General features: G+C 48.1%; 8 protein-coding genes across 8 annotated transcripts; 4 read left to right on the top strand and 4 right to left on the bottom strand.

Moving 5' to 3' along the window:
• Positions 1 to 973: 973 nt before the first annotated feature.
• N7489_000008 (transcription factor domain-containing protein) lies at positions 974 to 2,730 on the bottom strand (the record flags this gene model as incomplete). The annotated part of the gene is made up of 4 exons (XM_056705764.1): positions 974 to 1,338; positions 1,399 to 1,637; positions 1,707 to 2,120; positions 2,186 to 2,730. 4 exons carry the CDS (start codon positions 2,728 to 2,730, stop codon positions 974 to 976), a joined length of 1,563 nt encoding a protein of 520 aa, XP_056570066.1.
• A 1,074-nt stretch (positions 2,731 to 3,804) lies between these two features.
• N7489_000007 (uncharacterized protein) lies at positions 3,805 to 6,002 on the bottom strand (the record flags this gene model as incomplete). The annotated part of the gene is made up of 5 exons (XM_056705763.1): positions 3,805 to 4,209; positions 4,274 to 4,437; positions 4,487 to 4,563; positions 4,619 to 5,036; positions 5,087 to 6,002. The coding sequence occupies 5 exons, from the start codon at positions 6,000 to 6,002 to the stop codon at positions 3,805 to 3,807; spliced, it is 1,980 nt and encodes a 659-aa protein (XP_056570065.1).
• Positions 6,003 to 7,249: 1,247 nt separating this feature from the next.
• N7489_000006 (uncharacterized protein) lies at positions 7,250 to 8,033 on the top strand (the record flags this gene model as incomplete). Its single annotated transcript, XM_056705762.1, has 2 exons — positions 7,250 to 7,658; positions 7,765 to 8,033. 2 exons carry the CDS (start codon positions 7,250 to 7,252, stop codon positions 8,031 to 8,033), a joined length of 678 nt encoding a protein of 225 aa, XP_056570064.1.
• A 301-nt stretch (positions 8,034 to 8,334) lies between these two features.
• Positions 8,335 to 9,974, bottom strand: N7489_000005 (putative MFS transporter; the record flags this gene model as incomplete). The annotated part of the gene is made up of 4 exons (XM_056705761.1): positions 8,335 to 8,686; positions 8,743 to 9,387; positions 9,444 to 9,705; positions 9,767 to 9,974. The coding sequence occupies 4 exons, from the start codon at positions 9,972 to 9,974 to the stop codon at positions 8,335 to 8,337; spliced, it is 1,467 nt and encodes a 488-aa protein (XP_056570063.1).
• A 1,763-nt stretch (positions 9,975 to 11,737) lies between these two features.
• Positions 11,738 to 13,371, top strand: N7489_000004 (CRAL-TRIO domain-containing protein; the record flags this gene model as incomplete). The annotated part of the gene is made up of 4 exons (XM_056705760.1): positions 11,738 to 12,496; positions 12,553 to 12,594; positions 12,668 to 12,767; positions 12,836 to 13,371. The coding sequence occupies 4 exons, from the start codon at positions 11,738 to 11,740 to the stop codon at positions 13,369 to 13,371; spliced, it is 1,437 nt and encodes a 478-aa protein (XP_056570062.1).
• An 825-nt stretch (positions 13,372 to 14,196) lies between these two features.
• N7489_000003 (ADP-ribosylglycohydrolase family protein) lies at positions 14,197 to 15,647 on the bottom strand (the record flags this gene model as incomplete). The annotated part of the gene is made up of 2 exons (XM_056705759.1): positions 14,197 to 15,260; positions 15,626 to 15,647. 2 exons carry the CDS (start codon positions 15,645 to 15,647, stop codon positions 14,197 to 14,199), a joined length of 1,086 nt encoding a protein of 361 aa, XP_056570061.1.
• Positions 15,648 to 16,642: 995 nt separating this feature from the next.
• On the top strand, positions 16,643 to 17,181 carry N7489_000002 (GNAT family N-acetyltransferase; the record flags this gene model as incomplete). The annotated part of the gene is made up of 2 exons (XM_056705758.1): positions 16,643 to 17,056; positions 17,086 to 17,181. The coding sequence occupies 2 exons, from the start codon at positions 16,643 to 16,645 to the stop codon at positions 17,179 to 17,181; spliced, it is 510 nt and encodes a 169-aa protein (XP_056570060.1).
• A 741-nt stretch (positions 17,182 to 17,922) lies between these two features.
• Positions 17,923 to 19,119, top strand: N7489_000001 (arginase family-domain-containing protein; the record flags this gene model as incomplete). Its single annotated transcript, XM_056705757.1, has 5 exons — positions 17,923 to 18,054; positions 18,112 to 18,433; positions 18,554 to 18,694; positions 18,750 to 18,829; positions 18,871 to 19,119. The coding sequence occupies 5 exons, from the start codon at positions 17,923 to 17,925 to the stop codon at positions 19,117 to 19,119; spliced, it is 924 nt and encodes a 307-aa protein (XP_056570059.1).
• Between the last annotated feature and the right edge of the window lie 1,535 nt (positions 19,120 to 20,654).

Genomic DNA, 20,654 nt, shown 5'->3' with positions numbered 1-20,654 from the left:
TCGCCCGAGAGTGTTAGGGATATTTTCATCTGAAGAAGTATTTAGCCAAGAGTGAAATGAGACTACACGCAACAGACGGATTCTTTTTGCCTGATAAGATATTCTAAACGGCACATTCAGCTTTGTCCGAGATATCGGGTGGTTCGGGTCACATCCCGAAGACATGCCGGTCAAAGTCCCACGATCTAGGTATACCTCTAACCCCGGGGTGTTGGACATGGACAGATGGGGAAGATATGAGTGTGGAATCGCTCTTGGTTCACATCGATCATGGCCTTTTAATTGACCGGTAGTCCAGTGAGGCCTCCCGGTAATGCAAATAGTGGGCCAAAGCCAGTTCGGCGTAAATCTGTTGCCAAATATTCCCCCCCTTCGGCTACAAGGTGCTAAATTAGTGCAAACGTACCGAAAATCCACCCTCTCGTTCGATAGCTGTGGATCTTCGCTCGTCTATCCTGAGATGACAGTTGATATTGTAGGAGACATCGGGACATTCCACCGGGTAGGACTGGACTGAGTCACGGCATGAAAAGTACTGACTCAGCTTATTTAGAAAAGGCTCTCATTCTCCCAAACTTCTGGTTTCGTTGCATAGTTTTCTCTGGCGAAGGATCCGGACATCCTGAATGTAGAATGCGCCTGCGCTGTTATTTTCTGCTATGGCAACATTGTCTTGATTGTTGAAATGCGTATCGCGTTTGGTGAGAAATTTCACTCCGATGCCCAGTAGATTGGTCTACGGTTCGATCACGGAAAAACTACCTATAGCTGGGAACGTTTTATTTCCCAAATAGGTTCACTGCATTGAGCTTTGGCGCTCTGTGTCTTGGATTTTACCTACCTAGTTAAGTAAGAGGACTTCGTAGTCATTGCAATGCATGCAGCCTTGCTTGGATATGCATAATTGAGTGTATTGCTGGATATTTATTGTGTCAATTAACCGCAAACCTTGTAAGCCCAAAGCTTTAGGTAGCTAGAAAAGGTTGCTCGGAACACTGTTTAACCATGACATATCTTGAAAATCAGGAAACTCAAAGCTATCTAAGATAGCTGCATTCATTCCTTCGCCGAAGGACATATCATTCACTACACTTGCGTTGGTCCCTATCTCATGACTCGGGACGTGGTTGGTTGGCAGCAGACCTTCAGAGGTAACTTGTTCATAGAGAATTTCAAGTGCCGCCACACATCGACGAGCGGATGTGCTATAACTTTGATATTTTCGAAGAACCTCCAGCGCATAGTTCCAAGATTGCGTGATGGAGCTTTCTGTAACCTCGGCAAGGATTGCAGAGCACAAACGGCCAGCAATTAGGACGGTTGCAGAGGTATAAACGTCTGGATAAGTCAGATAAGTCAGAATTGCGAAGTAGAACACCGTGAAAGGATTATACGAACAAAGGATATTATACCACCAAGCTGGCAGGGGGCCGCCGGTCCCATCAGCAGGGACATTATTGTAGATTAGTCCGATAGACTCTTGAGCTGATTTCACACATATGATAGAGCATTGTAGCGCAACGCGATGGGGGAATGAGTCGTTCGTCGAGATCAATTGGTCTGTTGTGGTATTATCTCGGACAGCACAGTATTTAGAGAGGGTTGGCCGAAACAGAAGCATCCGCACGTGTAGAAACCTAGAGGAACATATTGGTTAGCTATTGCAAAATACCACCAGACGCACTAGTACAAATCAAATCACTGACCTTGCACGCAGAACAATACTTTGCCGGTAAAATATGGGATTCGTGGACACTGTTGAGGAATCCCAACGCAAGTGTGGGAGAAGGCTTTGTGTCCATCGAGTGAGGGAACGGTCGAGCTCGAAGATAGTCCGTTCTCCCTCACTTGCAACATTATCAAAATGAAAGCTATGGATATCTTCCGCATTGTCGTCGGAAACTGGTTTGTAAAGGCTAAGAAGCACGTCGTTCATGATCTCGTAAAGTTCCAATGACTTAGCGTAGAATGCCATCATTGAAGGGCGATCAGGAGGCTGGGATACCTCTTTGCTAGACCCAGACGGGATATATTCATCGTCAACGGCGGCTGGCAGGGGAACCGCCCCACTAGAAGCCTTTGAGATCATCGCAGGGCGACCAAAAGTCATAGATATGACCCTGTGAGAAATTGAAATAAGAACCATGACAGAAATTAGTCGGTCAGGGAGTAGTGTTGATCATACCGATCCATTAAAATACAACCGTGCCATATTTTGCGCGCCAGCTGTTGCTCTTGGAAGCTCTGGAGCCGGGCAATGTTCTGGGGCAGATGGAGTCCCAAGCTTTGAGCGTTACGGATCGCGAGACCGGTGACAATCCAACACTGATGTGCAGAATCGGTACTTTGCAGATACTGGGCCATGAGGAGTAAGCATTGAATCAAACCTGCTGATCCAGTATCCCAGAGGTTGAATTGAAACAGGCCTTTCGCCCTGGAGAAAAAAGCATCCGCTGATGCTTCTCGCTCTTTTGGCGGGACAAAGTCGGCCAACTGACTGGCCAAGGCGAATATGACATTCAACGTGCACATCAACATGTTTTCATCATACTCCAGGCTATCTCCAGTCCATATTTTCGCGTACTCCGTTTTCATCTCAGCCGGGACAAGAAATGGATATAGCGGAAAGACACATTCCCAGTAAACCTCCATAAGGCTATCTGCCATTTTCCGCGGGGGCAGTACATAGTTTGCCACTGAAGACTGAAGTTTTTCGCTCCGTGTTGGCATTAGGTTTGAAGGGACAGCCAGATGGGGAACTGAAGATCCTCGGTGAGGTGATGCGACTCTCCTGTCGACTGCGGTTCTAATTTGACGCATAAACCCTGCTGCGCTAGAGCTTCCGAAGAAACCTTGACTGGGGCGTTCTTCCACTACAGCCCCCATCATCGCGTTCACTCCATCTCGCTGACCCGTGGGTGTGGATATCTCAGCCTGACTGTGGGTGCTTCGTGTGTAGTTTCCAGGCGTCTTGGGTTGGATATTCCCAGGTGTCGGCGATAGAAGATTTGTCTGCTATAATTAGATCCTTCAGATAGTGGAACTAGTGGAACTAGAGCGTTATGATATACCAACCGGCGTGCATTCTGATTTATGACCCTCCTCTGAGTATTGTGGGCTTTCCAATTGTTGGATCCGACTTTCTAGCTTGGATATATAACTAGCGGCATAGATGTTAGCAAATAGAGGGTGACTTAACGGTAGAATTGACAGTAATTACTTTTGCCTTTCTCGCTTTTTCTCTAACTCCCCTGTATAGACGCATTGGAGTCCCTGGTCGGTCCTCTTGCTGCATGGCCCGCACACTTCACTGAGTCAGCACGGGTAGCATTCCGTACACATCCCATCGCAAGGACATACTCGGTTGTACCCCGTCACAGCGAACTTTTCTTGCTCGACAATCATCACAGGCAACAGCAATTTTCCTGCGTTTTGCTCTGGGTTGGAGCTCCGACGTTGAGTGGTCCATGATTGCAATCACAATAGCATGTTTAGGAACGATTTAGGAAGTTCGGGATTCTATCCGGCCGGGTAAGAGTAGGTACAGGAGACCAGTGTGACCTGAAGTGCATGTGATCACGTGATAATTATGGTTTAGGTAAGCCCCGGGATCCCCAGCCCCGGGATCCCCCGGGGCCCGAAGCTGGGGGCGCCTGTCCGGCTGAGTTCCGTCCTCACCTGGGCAGGTCCAACCCGAGGTCCCCTCGTGCACCTATCGCATGAACGCCATTACTTGTTGAAATGCCAACCCAGTTAATGTTGCTGGTACATATATTGATTCATAATTGTACAGGCTTCACATATTCAGGTAAAGTTGACCGATGCTAGCCAAGAGTCGGACATGTGTTGGATGTTGCCATCAAGCCAACCAAGAAATAAGTCATGATCGTCGAAATCCACACCGTCAAGCAAGTTGGCATCATCAATTATTCTGTCGCTTGTTCCAGTGTCTTCTACGACACAGGAGGAACTTTCGACGGAGAGAACTTGGTCCAACACATGGCGGATTGCCTTTTGACCCTGCTGTGCGACACGGTAGTTACAATCATGGGTCTCAATGATGGTGTCTAGGTATGACGCGAAAAGGGTCAAATTTTGGATGATCTCTGAACGAGGAAACTCCAAACAAGAGCTTGTCACTGTCGATCGGGATCGACGTAGCAATTCTGCACAGAGAACGCCAGCAGAAGGAAGACCCGGTAAGCACACCTAAGATTTTTTGAGATCTCAGCATTGCGACATTTTACCACAATCAAAGATATGATCGACTTACACTAAGCCCAATACCTTTTATGGGCTGTCTAGAGCGAGTCTTTTCGCAAATCATAATGACCAATGATTTGAGTATCTGTCGGGCGATACCAATAATTGCGTCGGGCTGCGTCTGGGTGCGTTTCCCGAGGGTCCGGTAGAGCAGGAAGTCGTTGTGGAGGAACTCTATATGAATTTCAAAAAGAAGATCATATTCTACTCTGGAAGTAACCACCCCCCTCAATATCAGGTTTCCAATGGAGGAATTCTGGTAGTCCCTGTCGTAATTGGCGGGATTCACGTGAAAGTTCCCTGAGAACGTCAGCCATGCTCTGGATTGGGTAGGAGATATGAATTATCAGCGTACTCGACCCTTTGGCTGAGATTATCTAGTTGCCAACTGAGTGAGAGTTCCAAGACCTTCTCACGGAGAACACTAGTCATCAGGGCAATTCGAGGCCACGTACCCTTCATCAAGCTTGACTCTAGGTTCCATCCACTTTTCTCATCAAGTCGAGCAATTGCGGCATTACGAACGACTGGATCAGCGAATATCTCCTCAACGCTCAAGTCAAGCGGCATTTGAATATCACAGTAGCGCCAGCTGACGAGTGGCGGGCGACCTAGGAAAGTGGCAAGCACTTTGTCCATTGAGTATGCCGCGACCATAGTTCGTTTTCGCATCTCAGAAAGAAAGAATGGTGCCTTTGCACTAGAATCTTGATGAAGCCCGAGCGCAAATAGCGTGGTCGATAAATCCCCCAACTTTCTCCACGGTCGAAAGTCTAGGAAACCAGTTAGACAATGTTGGCAGGCAAAGAACGGGACGACGAACCACTTTCACCATACACTATTGCCAAAAGCGTGACGTGATGCAATAGAAGCCAGACTACAATATCATTCACGATTCCAGTGCTATCGCAGAATTGAAGACATATGTCTCCCACAGCGGTTGCAGTTATAGCGAGACTTGTCGCATCCATCGTATCCTGACGCATGAAGATGCGGTCACCGTGAGGGACCCAGTCCGTGGCTAGGCCTGTCAGCGTAAAGAGCAGCCCGATCAACTCCCATCTCCCGGCTGCAGCAGACTGGAAGTCCTCCCAGGTCATTGAAGGGTGTACCTCGAGCGGCCGACTATGCATTTCAAACAGTCTCTTGGACAAGAAGGAAGCTCGTTGGTTTGTGTTCATGCCCTCAGTTTCTAGGGAGTTCCACATCTTCTCAACGACTGTGAAAATCATGTCGGTGACTGGCCAACCAAGGCACCACCCCTTCCATATCTTGAATCGAGCGGTGACCACATCTCTATAAAATGGAAGGTCCTCTAGAAGCGTTAACACCCGAGCACCGAGATTGATTCGTTTTTGGTCAACGGGGAAGTTATCGTGACCTGCGAGGTATGGAACTCCAACATTGAATTCATTTCGGGTATCTGTGAAGGCATCGCAGTAACTAGTTTGTCCCCAAAACCCCGGCGCCGAGACCGATGCTTTTTTCCGAGTCCAGGCATCGTTCTCATTGTGCAGCCGACTGATATTACTAGGAGGATCTGATTCGTATATAGCGCGGCGTTTTTTAGGGGGACGTATTCCAGTGAGGGACTGTGTCAATGGTGCCGGGTGATAGGTACAATGAAGACCGCGGCGTTCACAGCGTCCACAAATCGGGCTTGTATGATCGCATCGCAACTTTGAGGTACGACACGGCTCACACGATGATAATTGACCGTTACGGCGGGGAGTTGCCATAGTGAAACTGGTATGACCAGGGGATGGTCAAATGACAAACATGGAAGTAGTTGAAGGTGTTCGCTATCCAGGTAGTTGTCGGGGCTCGGTCTTCGGAGCTCGGAGTTGGATGACTCAGGTCCAGGTCGAGCTGGAGTCCTCGCGGGCCCCAAATTGGGTGGGGCGCATAGTAGCTCTCTATTCTTTCTTTCTTTCTTTTTTGTCCAGTTATACACAGCCAACCGGGTCGCGAAGCCGCTCCGGGACCCCACACCATAGACAGATAAGTGCGAGGTCTGGTTTGGCTAAATTGGTAATTCGGTGCCTAGGTAGGTCAGAGGACTGTTGCCGTCTACTTAGGGTTGCGGAGGCATTACAATAGAATAGCAAAAGGAAGATTCTCCCAGAATGAAATATTTCTATAACATTTGTCTATTCCTTCTAGATCATTTATTGCGACCAAAGACTTCCCAAGAGTGTAGAAGATGCCAAATTAGCCAATATCTCCTAGAAATTCTGGCGTTGGCAGATGAACCAAGGCAGGTATGAGACAAATGCTAAAGATACAAATCTCAAATCCTGCGGAATAACTAGTGGCCAAAATATCGCCGCCCAGAGTAAGGAGAAGTCTGAAATGTCTGTGTATTTCTCTCTGCGTCCGATAGGCCAGTAGGAGGGCCGTGGTGAGCGAACAAAACTTGGAATTCTCAACTCGAACATTCGAGGCGTCAGCATCACAATCATTGCGCAACCTCTCACATCTCCGCAAGTACCCACAAATAATACGAAGAATGGGCTGCCCAACCCCCGCTGCAAGCGGGGGGCCTTCGCTTCTGGAACTTCTCGAATAAGCGGTTTGCTATGCCTAACATCGCTATTTTTATTTTTATTCCCTGACTTGTTTTTGAACTTGTTTCCCGAGAAAAACAGCAAGGCGTCCAATGAGCCAGTTTAGCAGACGATTGATATTAAATGTGGATGTAACGTTGTGGGCTGACCTGAGCCCTTTGTCTCCTTTTCGAGCTAGCAAAGCCGCCCCACTAATACGGGGCGCATGTATGTAGGAGCAGCGAGAAATTTCCAACTTTGATAGTCCCAGAGCATGCTCATCCAGCTGTAGTGAGTGAGACACGTCGTAGTGAGACCTGCCGCAATGATATAAAACCCAAGTTTGGCCCTTGCCTGGGGTTCTCGGGACCAGAAGAGCGCCTCTTACAAACTTCACAAACCCCTGGAAGCCTTCTTTTGCTCAATACCCAGTGAGATAAATGACTGTCAGAATGGATTTTCTCCAAGTCGTCGCTGTGTTCTCATTATTCTTCACTGCTGTCCTGGCATTCCCCCAGCAGACTGCAGCAGGTACAACAATTGCGCCTCCGGCGACGATCACCAAGGCTGCGTCGCTTAGCTGCTCGGACGGGCAGACCGCTGTCTACACGACAGATTGTACGATGGGAACTCCCACGTCGTACTGCGCTAGGCCGGAGCCCCCGATCCAGTGCTCCGAGGGGTACTTCCCCTCAGTTTGGCACCCAGGTCATTGCATCGAGCAGTCGACCTGTTTTCCGCTTGATGCGTCCTGGATCACAACTGAATGCTCACATGGGGCGATTCCTTGGACAACTAAAACCATGTACGAGGGTACCTTGGCGGGAGGACAGTCGACTATTATCAGTGGTGAGTCCTTCCTCTTCATTTTCCCTGTTCAACTTGCTCCTTATTCTCCCCCGTCATCATGCACCATGTAGAAAATGAGGCTAATATACTTGATTTACTTCTAAAGCTGTTTCCTGCTCGTGTGCCAAAGATCAATGGTATAGCCATACCATGCTTCCAGGCGCATCAACCGTCGACACTTTCTGCATGCCCTCGAATTCGTGTCCAGCAGGCATGACAACCTCGGTCTCAACCAACACATACTGTGCAACAGCGCCGGCAAGTGCGTGTTCGGATGTTCCACTAGAAACCAACTACTGCAAGTGCGAGGATGCCGCCCATACACCCGTATATCCCGACTCTGTTGGAGCGGCTCCAACCGGATGCAAATTTTGAGCAAATAGAAAATGGTCCTTCTTCTGCCGTGCTATTGGCAATCGTCAGTTGGCTACTCGGGTTATCTTGACTGGATACCAGGAGACTATCTGAGCTGTAGCGGACATCTTAGGTACGCCCCTAGGAGGGTGTGTGGCTGCCAATATCAGGCGCCCCCTTCCCTGTTTGTTGAGACCTGCTTACTTCTGTTGATAAACAGATCTTATCACTCTTGTATAGCCATTCATTAGAGAATTCTTTTCTCATTGCTTTCGCGCCGCGTTGGCGCAGCTAAAATCTAATGTATAAATGTTGAAGGATCTCAATAAAACCAGCGGAAGTTATCGCAAGCAGGCCCATCCTTGAGGTATTCCGTAGGGATATCCTTTGCCTTAACGTGAACACCTTGCAAGCGATCTCTCTTCTTATTATCTGCAATCATCCAAAGCCCGAGGCAGAGTGTCAAGATGATACCCACCCCGCCAAATGGCGCCGTCGTGATTAATGCAGGAAAGTACTTGGGAGCATCTTGCGTGCGGAAGATGTTTGAACTAACAACCCCCATCAAGTTCGCCAACGGGACAGCAATACTCGTTAATACCACACGACGCCCTTCATTGGCGGTGTTGTTATTATACCAAGCGTCGAGAAGAACGGAAGGTGCAGAGGTGCCCCTAGATAACCTTGTCAGCTTCTATCTCGTGATCGAAGGGAAATACATATAACCAACCATGTCATCAGAAATGAAGCAAAATAGGCTACATGCAGATCATGCTGCACATCGATAGTCGCGTAAATTATGAAACCCATGAAGGTGAACAAAAAGCCGAGTGTAATGAATGGGAATCTCCATCGTGTCCAGTCACTACTGAACGCCAGGATGAGGAGAACTGCTGCGCCTGAGATGTTGGGGGCCACAGTAAATAGGTTAGTTTTCACGGTACTATATCCAAGACGTTGGATGATCACCGGAAGGAATAGCTGAACGGATTGCAGGGGAACACCTAGACAAACTTGAATGCCTAATATTACCCAGCTAGTCCCGTGTTTAAACACTTGGAACGCATCCCGGATATCGAGCTTTTCGTTGACCACGGAAGAACTATCAATCTGCAAACGAAGGTATGCAAGTTCTTTCTCTTCGGGTGTCAGAAAATTTGCCTCTGAGGCCGACCGAGGCAGATACCATAGTGCAAATAGTGCAAAGAGAATAGTTGCTGCGCCTTCGATCAGGAAGAGATACCTCCAAGGCGCCAATGGACCTGTTTCGATGCGGAAAATTCCAAATGCCAGCAAGCCGGAGAAGGCAGAAGCAATGGTTTGAGCAGCGTAGAAGATGGCGAGTCGGCGAGCTAGCTCGCCCCGACGATAGAACCTGGGGTTGAATTAGAGACGATGTAATTCCAAAAAGGTTCGAAGGGATGGGCCTACGTTGTTTGATAATAGATCACCAACGGAAAGAAAGCGCTCTCTGCCATACCCAAAAACCACCTAATGGCGAAGAGACCGCTGAAGTTGAAAACGGCAACAACAAGAATTGTACAAACACCGAAGCCAAGCATCATGCAGGGTAGCACAATGTTTGGCCCATATTTCTTTCCCAAAAGGCCGAGAAAAGGTGCAGTCAAAACGTAAGGGACGAAAAAGATGCTAAGAAGGAGATTGTACTGATTTCCCTTCAGTGAGAGTGTCTCTATCATGACAATCAATGTAAATGCGGCATTCTTCACTTATAGACGGTAGTGACGACGTACCTTCAAGTCCAGCTGTCTTAGCATTTCCCAAATTGGACTTGTCCAGGCTATTGAAGAGATACATAATAGCCAGTACGGGAAGTATCCGAAGATCTAACTTCCAAACTAATGTGCGCTCTGCTCGAGGGTCGATGTCCACACTCCCGATAGTGATTGATACATCTTGTTTTGAAGGGCGCAGATGACTTTCGGTGTCTGCGGTAGACATAGTTACGAGAACGAGCTAAAGAAATGATTTCAATATAACAAGTGACTATCGAGTCTATTTAAGATCATTGGGCACGGCACCTATCGCACCTTTATCGTCGTACATATTGTTGAGCATGCATGTGGGTCCAGGCATTGATCCACTCGTAGTCTAGATAGTTGTAGGAGCTCGCTCCCTCTCTCCTAATACAGCTCTCTCCTCTCTGCTTCCTTGGCCCTACACTGTAGGACCCAACACATATCCATATCATGACACCAAAGATAACAAATAAATACTTGGCAACTCGGAAGAGTTGATAAGCCGACGTCAAGTGCGGAGACACCGGTGGGAGATTCCTTTGTTATCTGGCATCTTATGACACATGAATAATTGATAATGATTATAGTTCGTGTGAGTGGATATGTATCAGTGCTTGGATAGGTAGTTGGAAGTTCTAAATCTGCTATTAGAGGGTTTGAGGGTGACACAAGCATCTAGGAGACGAGAAATTGAACTGGTCAATCTCTTCAGGTAACCGAAGACATAGTTACAACATGGTTAGTTGTGCCAGGTGCAGTAATAATCCTACACGTAAGAACCACTGCCACCCTTTTATCGAAAATTAGTTGTGTAGAGATTCTGGCACCGAGTATCTACAGTTTTCTAATACTAGAATTTTGTGATGATGCTAAGGCATATTATAACTTTTGCGACCGGGTTGATATCTGAACGTAATCTTTTTACAAGTACGGAGTATCCAACCATGGATAAATGTGTATTACCCATATATGTCTTCATAGATAACTAACAAGTCGGTATCTAAGCAGCACGGAATATTTTTCGATTTTACTAAAACTCTTTTGTAAACCCAATCTCTTTGTCCTGAAATTTAGATAAAGAGCTGAGTATCGCGGAATGAACAGATAGCACCGATTGTAGATACAGTAGTTCTTACCTGCTGTTCCTGGTTCCAGAGGATAGATGATACATCTTGGCCATTCTAAAGAGTTATTACATTGACGGTTCTTCTTACCTCGGATTCACGTTATCCCCGAGGCGCCTGAGGATGCAATGACACCGCATTTCCCCGCAATGAGAGAGGGGAGGGGTATGTGTAGATCGTTAGTCCCCTCAGCTGATAGCCAAGTTAGGCTAATTTCAGGGGTCAAGGTACCAGTCAACTATAGTTATTGTATGTTTAAATCATAGTATCAATAGACAACAAGAGTTATACATATACATTGTACGTTCACCAAGTATTAGCCCGGGAAGGTCATCCACAATATCCCATAGGTCATTAGTCTGTTTCATCTTTCTTCATTTTAATTCCCTGAAATGACGGGACTCCCCAAATCCCAAAATTGGTCTTTTTACGACATGTTCAACTATGACACTACTTCCGACCGAGGGCCCGGGGTTTCCTTCTGTGGAATACTTTCAAAAGCCCGGGGAACGGGTGGGGTCCACGGGTGTATATAGCGCATGTCACCGCTGTGATCCCCGTCACCACTGCACTAAATTGATAGAACTTCGAAAGAGCGAATTGACCGTTCTCCAGTTTCTGGGGACCGAGGCAGTGTCCGGGGTATGAGGGGTTTCATGTGGATCTGCGATGATCATCAGTGGGTTAGATTATAACTTCCACAATCGATGTATTTTTGGTCTTCTGTGATGTTTGTTAAGACCAAGGCATACCCCACTATCTGAACGCTTTCTTCAATCAACCCCAATCACAACCTATTCGTTACAGATCACGTCTGAGTCTTTAAAGAGAAAAAAGAAGAATGGCTGGCGATGGTCCAAAACCTGGCTTCTTGGGCAATATCAGCAAGGACCAGGAAGCAAAATTACAAATGCTTTGGTCCGTCCTTCTCAAGGCGGGCGAAATATCCGTGAGCAATGAACCTATCAATGGGTGCACGGAGGAGGATTTCAGTCCAACTCAACCCCAGAGACGGCTGTCGCTCCTTGGCCGCACACAGAGCAACGTCACCGAAAAAGCCATCCCAACCCCGAATACACTATATCACCGAAACATTATGAGATACCTCGGAGAAATTGGGGCTGGTGTGGCTGAATCAAACGCAATCAAGAAGTCCCTCTCGGAGATCACACCTACTGAGCTTCGTACGGGAATACTTGACACTCTCAAACACGACCACCCCGATGCCCTACTTTTGCGTTTCCTCCGCGCTCGCAAATGGGACGTCCCCAAGTCATTTGCAATGCTGATGGAAGCAGTCATTTGGCGAGTTAAGGAAATGCATGTAGATGATGTGATGGCAAAGGGAGAGCTACATGCCCTGAAGCAGACCCAGAACAAGTCCAGCACCAGTGAACAGAAAGCTGGAAATGACTTCTTGTCTCAGATGCGAATGGGAAAGAGTTACGTACATGGTGTTGATAGGGCTGGTCGCCCGATCGTGGTCGTGAGAGTCCGCCTGCACAAGCCTGGGGCTCAGAGTGAAGAGTCTTTGGAGCGCTATATTGTCCATGTAATCGAATCAGTGCGACTTACATTGGCTCCTCCTATTGAGACTGCAGTACGTGTGCCATTTGACAGCGGCGACTTGAATCGGCGTCACTGACTCCATGCTAGGCTGTTTTGTTCGATATGACAGGGTTCGGACTGTCCAATATGGTATATCACCGTTTCCGGTCCACGCAGTATCACTGTCGTTTGCATGGCTGACTGACCCTTTTCTTTTGGGTAGGAATATCCACCTGTTAAGTTCATCCTCAAGTGTTTTGAAGCGAACTATCCTGAATGTTTGGGAATTATGCTTATTCATAATGCGCCGTGGGTTTTCTCAGGTTAGTTAATCATTTTTGGTCGTGGTCAAAGATATCATGCCTTTTTGCTCACCGTTTCCACATCCTAGGCATTTGGCGACTTATTCGAGGCTGGATGGATCCTGAAATTGCAGCCAAGGTTGAATTTACAAATAGCGTCGCCGACCTCGAGAAGTTCATCCCCCGTAGTCAGATCGTGGAAGAGATGGGCGGCGACGAGAAGTGGTCTTATCAATACGTTGAGCCCGGTTCTACCGAGAACTCACGGATGGATAATACCACGACACGGGACGCACTGAAAAGCGAGCGGCAAGCTATTGGTGAAGAATTCCTGGCTGCTACATCTGGGTGGATTAATGCGACTAAATCGAAGGACGCAACGAAGCTCCAATCTAGTGAAAGCGAAAGAGCTTATCTAGCCGAGCGACTGCGCGTTAACCACTGGAGACTCGATCCCTATGTTCGGGCTCGTCTTCTCCTGGACCGAACGAAGGTCATCCAGGAAGGCGGCAAGATTGAATTTTACCCTGAGAAAGTGCCCATGGAATGTGACGTTGAAACAACCAAGGCATTAGGCGTGGAACACTTAGAGCAGGTTGGGAATGCCCCTCTGGCAAATTGTTAGAAGTATTGATGAACTTTGAGTTATGCGTTTCTGATTGAGATATTCAAATTGTTCTGAACCAGCTACGCGGCCCCTGATTAAAAGAGAACGGAAACTTGTCAAAGTAAGACACTGTTACATAGTCTTAGCAAAGAGAGGAATATAACCGGTAATCGTCATATAATCGAAACACTTCGAATATCGTATCCGCCGTAGAAAAGCACGTCGAATAAATATTCGATATTCGCATCGGCTGTATCGTCATTGGATCTCACGAGTATCCTTGTGGCTAACGAACTTCTATGTAATGCTAATATCGGGCAAACGAATCGAGGCCAGTCAGTCACATTGAGCCTGCTAGCCCTATGTATATGATTTCCTCTGAAATTTCTTGGCGCTCTCTTTCCGTACGTTGAACAAGAGGACGATGTGAAACTGATACTATAACTATCCAGGTAGACAATTGGATAGTAAAATGAGTGCGTCTTGTAAAGAGTAGTAGATACTTAGCTATTTAACCTATATTGGGCTTCCAAAGCAGTGCTAAGCCCAAGTACGTGATGCTTTGGGTGACTACTAGATATAGAAGTAAAGAATAAAATAACGGGACGGGGAGAGAGTAATTCCGGCAAATATACCCGCCTAGGAGCTAGTTACCTTGTAGGTTCTCTAGAGATAAAGCTCTTTTAATTTGCTTACAATTCGAAGAACATATCTGACATCCCGTGCATTCATGTCATTAAGGAGTATAAAGATAAAGTTTGTCCTGAAATTGATTAGACGTGTTGCATTTATAAAACCGTTTGAGCCCGCCTTGCCTGCCCCGAGATGACGGCGACGTTCAAGTCATGATGTACCCTCTCCCTGTCCCACTCCCTCTCCTGGTAGGACCCCCTGAGCTGTCAAGAGTTGGTCAGCGAGGCGACGGAATTCCGGGCCAAACTGCAGCAGGTCCTTCCACTCGTCAAGCACGGCTTCCTCGCCGTCCCTCGCCCCAAGGAGGCCACCTGCAATAGCAGCATTCGTGTCTGTGTCCCTGCCGACCCTGACGACATCGACAAGAACCTGGTCGAGTCTCCGCTCATCCAGGACGGCGGCAACAGCCAGCGTCAGCGAATCGAGCACGAACCCACTACACGACCCGAGAAAGTCAACCCCTCTAGGTCCCTTATCGGCCAAATCCTCGAGGGAGATTGTGCGCCCGATCTTAATGGCAGCGTGGACGGGTCCATCCGGGCGGCCACCTTCGAGCGAGACGGCCACACGCTCGCTAGCAGACACGGCATCCTCGACGGACAGGCCGCGCACGACTAGGGCGGAAACTATAGTGTTGTAGGCGGCACAGGCAATAGTGCATCGGCGGTCATTGTGCGTGATAGCGCTGATGCATTGGCTCTCTTTGACGAGCAGCTCCGGGTCGGCCTGGAAGAGCCCCGTGGGGATGCAACGCATCAGGCTGCCATTGCCGGCACTACCCTGGCCAGCCCCTGAGGAGGAGGGATCACGGGAAGAAGCAAACGAGGATAGACCCCTCCTTGTAGCACCGCCGATGTCGCGGGGTAAGGTACCCTGCCGACGACCGGGCCAGCGGTCGCCTCGATACCACGCAAGAGAGTGCTCGGCAGCCTTGCTGATGACATCGTCGCCGCTGAGGATGGCATCGCGGTAGGCGAGGAGGACGGCTCGGGTGAGGTCGGTATCGTCAGTGGCGGCTCCAGGGGCCCAGGAGAGGAAGCCGCCGCCGGTGAGGGTCCGAGGGAATGCGGAGTTGGGGCCGGGGTGACGGGAGCGGATGGCGGTGTAGGGCTTGAACTCGAAGGGTGCGCCCAAGGCGTCACCGGCGTGGACAGCGAGGAGAGCACCCGAGAGCGTCGTGACGGGGCCATTTTTCTGGATGGCAGGTCGGTTGACTACCCCACTTATATAACGTGCCGTGATGTCCTTGGAAATGGTTTTGGCGGTGAACGAAGGATAAATTTGTTGAAGAAGCATGTTTCCTCGACTCCCAAATACTCGTTGCATTTTATTGTTCAGCAACATCATGCCTCTTTTCGAGTAGTGTCTTTGCACTATCTTTTCTCAGTTACTCACCTCTTCTTTCTGTTGCCCAAATTTATTACCCAAGCCATAGGTAATATATCTAGGTACGACTTCAGGGCTGCAGCAGGGAACTACAGCAATACCTAGGTATATCTATCTAGTGTCTAAGGTCCGTTCACTACTATTTGATCCAAATTTTATAACTGGCAGAATGAAACAACCACTTAGGCAGTACCAGGCAAGACTTTCTTCTTCATTGATGTACGTGCAAACAAGTCCTTAACTTTATACATCTTTCAAATATATATTTGTGGGTAAAGGTTTGATATCTATTCCGGGCCCCTCAATCAGCAGGCATCGACTGGTTGTATTGCCCAATAGTAAACTTGAACGCATTCAACACCAGGAGGTTGAATTTATTGTACCATAGGTCATTCCACATTGTTACGAAAGTTAATCGGGGAAGACTATTCAATCCACAGGGCGCACACACCACACACCTCTACAAAACAGGCACGGAACCTAGGAAATGTCGCGCCATTACGCCCTCTCTTTAGCATTCTGCAAACTTTGAAGTCACATCAATCGATACCAAGCTTTCTCGATCGGAATGTCCACCAACAAGGGCGTGGTGTGCAAGTACTTCGTACACATGATCCGAGTTGGATAGAACCAAGTTTCGGGAGCACGCAGGAACCGCCGAACTCCACGACTTGGGCAGTAGTCACGAGGAACATGACCATCCATCATTTATTGGGAATCCGCATCACGCATCATGGTTGTGATGTATCATTCATCGTATTCCACGGTGCGGTATTCGGTACACGGAAATAAGATCATTGGTCGAGATAAGATCGATCCGATATATCCAATCACGACGTTGATACACTAACATCGAGAGCGTCAGTAGTGGGTCCACCCAGTCTCCAAGTTCTGCCTACATAGGTAGGTAAGTGGGCAACAATGGATGCTGTGGCAGGCTAAGGGTTTGAACCGGTAACAAGACCTGGATCAGGGTACAGACTGATTACCTACCTAGGGCTAGTTCCAAATGAGTGATCCCGGATCGGACACTGACAATGCGTCTTCCGCCAGACAACGCACCAGCACTGGGTGATTGGTTATGTCGGCCTCTTGGCTCTAAAATTATGAAAGTCAGGATCTCCGACGAATTTCCTATTGTTCTACCCCAATTTTTTCTTCTATATTTTATGCTACCTTAATCTGCTGTCCGAATAGCCAATCTATATTTATGCTTTCTTCACCAGGACCGCCGGCCACAGTGCGCTCTGCACTGGTTTCCGATGCCGCTCGAATTGCCGAACTGGGTGCCCATGTCTTCTCTGCCAGCTTCGGCCATTCAGTAGAGCCCCACGAGCTCGCTGCTTACTTGAAAACATCGTACTCAACGGCAGCAATTCAGGAAGATTTGACAGATGACTTCAAAGATGTCCTCGTTGCCACGGATGCTAATGATCAAATCGTGGGCTTTGGTTATCTGAATTGTGGAAGTGACGAGCCTTGCCTGGCCAATGTGGATCACAAAGTTGAATTACAACGGATATACATCGATCCCGGAGCCCAAGGAAAAGGCGTTGGTAGCCTACTGGCCAAAGAACTCGAGTGTTTGGCAAGAGAGCGGGGTTTTCGAAACATGTGGCTTGGTGTTTGGAAGGAAAATTGCAAGCTCTCCAGGCATACGAACGATGGGGTTATCGAGTTGTGGGTGGTCACAGCTTTACCATTGGTTCGGTTGTTCAAAAGGATCTTATCATGCTTAAAAGCCTTTAACGACAGAGGACAATGTTTGAAACCCAAGTGTAGATAGCTAGATAACCCAATTACACTTCAACCATACTGGCAGATCGGAATGTCGCTTCAACAAGTCCATCACCTCAGGGATTCACTGGCTCGTCGAATTCAGTTACAGTTACTATCTTTTGTCCGAGGGGGACATAGTGGCACTTTTCCGCGAAAGAAGAGAATAGTAAAATACTCCCGAATTTGCTTACTATAACGTTGTACCCACTGTGATCAGATACTGGGTCGTGGTTTGGCCTCACACGACAGGGTTCCGTATAATCCCGGTACTGAAAGGCAAGAATCTCTGAGCCCCCTGGTAAATTTACAATGTAAAAAGCACCTAGTGGAGATTCAATCTAGTATCTAGCGAATAACTTGTGGCACTATCCCCACTTTCTCCTCTCTACTAAGTAGTATGTTGTGTCAGACTGGGATATGGCCCCCACTAGGCCATAACATCAACTTGGTTTTTGTGTTGGTCTAGTGGAATAGTGCCGTATTTTATTCCAACATGTTGCAATAATGCAACGAATAGGTCACATGGATAAATGCCCACGGCCGGGTAGGGCTCTTCGGCAAAACGGTGTGTCCGCGGTCCAACTGGAATGGCAATATTTAGGTAAAGACGTGGCCGGGGCCAGAGTTCCGACCAGTGCACTTTTTTTTTTTTTTTTTTTTTTTTCAAAGAGCTTCAATTTGAGGTGGTGGAGATTCCTTATTGGAGAAAAGATGCAATCATACCGTCTATTGACCTTGATCCTGCTTGGGGCTACATCATTCGCCTTCACTGGACACTATCATGAAGCTGAAGGTTGGACTAAAGAAGATTTGGCAGAGCTCGAAGCGAAAGGGGGACAGAATGTGAGTATTTACAATTCTCGCTGGTAAAGTAACACATTTTGACATATTAATTCCAAGTATGCTTTCTCGGGGATCAGCACATTTGCCAACCTAGAGCACACTAGATGCCTTCTCAATCCGCGAGAAACCTTCGACATCGCTGTCCTCGGTGCCCCCTATGACACAAGCGTCGGGTACCGACCTGGTGCTCGCTTCGGACCCCGCGCTATTCGCCATGTATCTGGACGGCAGTCGTCATTTCGTGGTTTTAACCCTCGCGCTGGCATCAATCCTTATCAGAGCTGGGCTAAAATTATTGATTGCAGAGATATCCCTGTCACTCCGTTCGACAATGACTCAAGCTCCCAAGCAACTTGGTCGTCATCGAACTGTATCCGGAGTAAGCTCCAGACCTAAGCTTGGGGTGAGACTACAACTAGTAGACTCAGAGAAGCAGAAAGGAGAGAGTTGTATTAGGAAGAGAGGAAGCGAGCTTCCACTACAACTATCTAGCTACCAGAGGGTGAGGACCTAGACCCACATGTGGGGTCTCTACCACAACAGCTTGTGACCCTTGGCGGTGACCATAGTCTATCATTACCGACCCTTCGAGCTCTGAAGGAGGTCCACAATAGGCCAATTCAAGTTTTGCACTTTGACGGTGAGTTCACTTGTGGCTCGAGTGCGAACTATTGCGTCTCTGACAAATGGCCTAGCCCACATGGACACCTGGCATCCAGAGGCATACCCGTCGTATTGGGGAACCACTCATTTTACCCATGGCTCCATATTCTGGGTGGCCTACCAGGAAGGATTGTTGTGCAACTAATCATCAAGGCCACCCGTTTATGCTGGTCTCCGCTCCCGGGCACTGGTAGAAAAGACAACGACGAAGACACTGCCCAGGACTGGTTGAGAATTCCAGCTGAAGAGATTGACAACATCGGCACGAGAGGGATCATTAATCAAATCTTAGACATGCTAGAAACTGAACAGCTTGTTTATTTGTCGGTAGACATCGACGTATTAGACCCGGCTTTTGCACCGGGCACTGGCACCCCTGAACCTCGAGGCTGGTCTTCCTGAGAGCTGATCCCTATCCTTCGTGGTCTGGAGGACTTGAACCTGGTAGGTGCAGATGTGGTTGAAGTGTAACTGCCCTATCAAAATCGAGGCGAGGAGACCTCCTTTGCTACGGCACAAGTGGTCTATGAGTTGGTGACCTCGATGATCCAGCGAGGGTTAAAAGATCTTGCTAAGGAAAAGGGTCCAACGAGAGATGACAAAGATGAGTTGCGATCAGTCTGATGTGAAGATATATTAGGGGGTCCCCCTTAGTAGGCCTTGCCAACTCCCACATTTACTCCCGTGTGTGACGATCTGATGTCATATGTCAGATCTGTTTAGATTACTTTGTTTTTTTCTTTGTTTGCCTCGCTAAGCGAGGAGAGTAGGGGTTTACATTGTCTGCATAGATTTCCGGCCTGATTAGCTCTCTCTAGAGCTCGCCAGATTTTGCTTCCTTTCTCTCACCGTCTTTAGTATTTTGAATAGAGTACGCTCTTGCTCTGCTTGTAGACGTGGCTCGTAACATAATACTAAAGACCCTCTCCGTAAAGGCCCGTAGATGAGAATCAGGCACAGCTTCCGTATAGCTGCATCCAGGTCTCATTGCGAGTACACACTCAGCTCGAAGCAACTCTTCTCTTTATACACAACTCGGTGACGTGGGGTACCCAAGTGCGTGAACTAGAGATTGGGCTGCTCCGGGATATTTAGTAAGCTATATACGAGACCTCGGGACCTTGGGAGACTCGGGTCTGGACCCTTCTTATTAAGATTCTACCCCGGATTTCCTCCCCGGATTTTTTCTTCTTGATTTCTCCACTTCCTAGGCAAAAGGTGCTCAACCATCTTTTATCCGAAGATTTCAACGAAATAGATTGGATATCGCCCCTTTATTTTTTATTTTTTTTCGCTAGAATCGCTAAAATCAGCGCCTTTTCTCTTCCTTGTCGCCGAGCAAGCGAATAATCATCCTTCCCCTCCCAGATGTCTTGGCCTGATAAGTGCGGAGATACTCGGAAGGCTCGAACCTTCATTCTCCATGCCAAGCGCAGCAACCGGAGAACACACTTGAAGGCAACCCGGGAATAAGCCGACATATCAATAAAACTCATAGACAATAATATCCCGCATGATACTATTTCAGCTTGGCAGTATCGTGTATCATGGTTCCAAGACACCGGGCACATCTGGCCCGCAGCCACAAAAAACACGCAAAGTTAATTAAGTAGGGGACCAAGCCAGATATATAGCCTGTTGGCGAAGTTTACTTCCCCGTTCATGGACATGTCCTGTCCGTATGCCGCTTCGTTCGAACTGGCTGCCAGCCAAGCACGGATTGTGAGGCTGTGTGCTCTTGGAAACTGGAGATCGACCAGTCCTCGGCCATACAGGTTTCAAGAGCCCTTGGTTTTCTTGTCTTTCAACCTTCGACCCGGGGTTTATCCTCCATCTTGGAGACTTAGGCTTAGGGCTTAGGGCTTAGGCTTAGGGCTTAGGGCTTAGGGCTTAGGGGCTTAGGGCTTAGGGCTTAGGGCTTAGGGCTTAGGGCTTAG

The sequence above is a fragment of the Penicillium chrysogenum genome (assembly GCF_028827035.1).
Source record: "Penicillium chrysogenum strain IBT 35668 chromosome Unknown utg000001l_segment0_segment0, whole genome shotgun sequence".
Classification (NCBI taxonomy): Eukaryota; Fungi; Ascomycota; class Eurotiomycetes; order Eurotiales; family Aspergillaceae; genus Penicillium; species Penicillium chrysogenum.
Note: the sequence above shows the minus strand (reverse complement) of the source record. Positions and strands in the feature narration are given on the sequence as shown.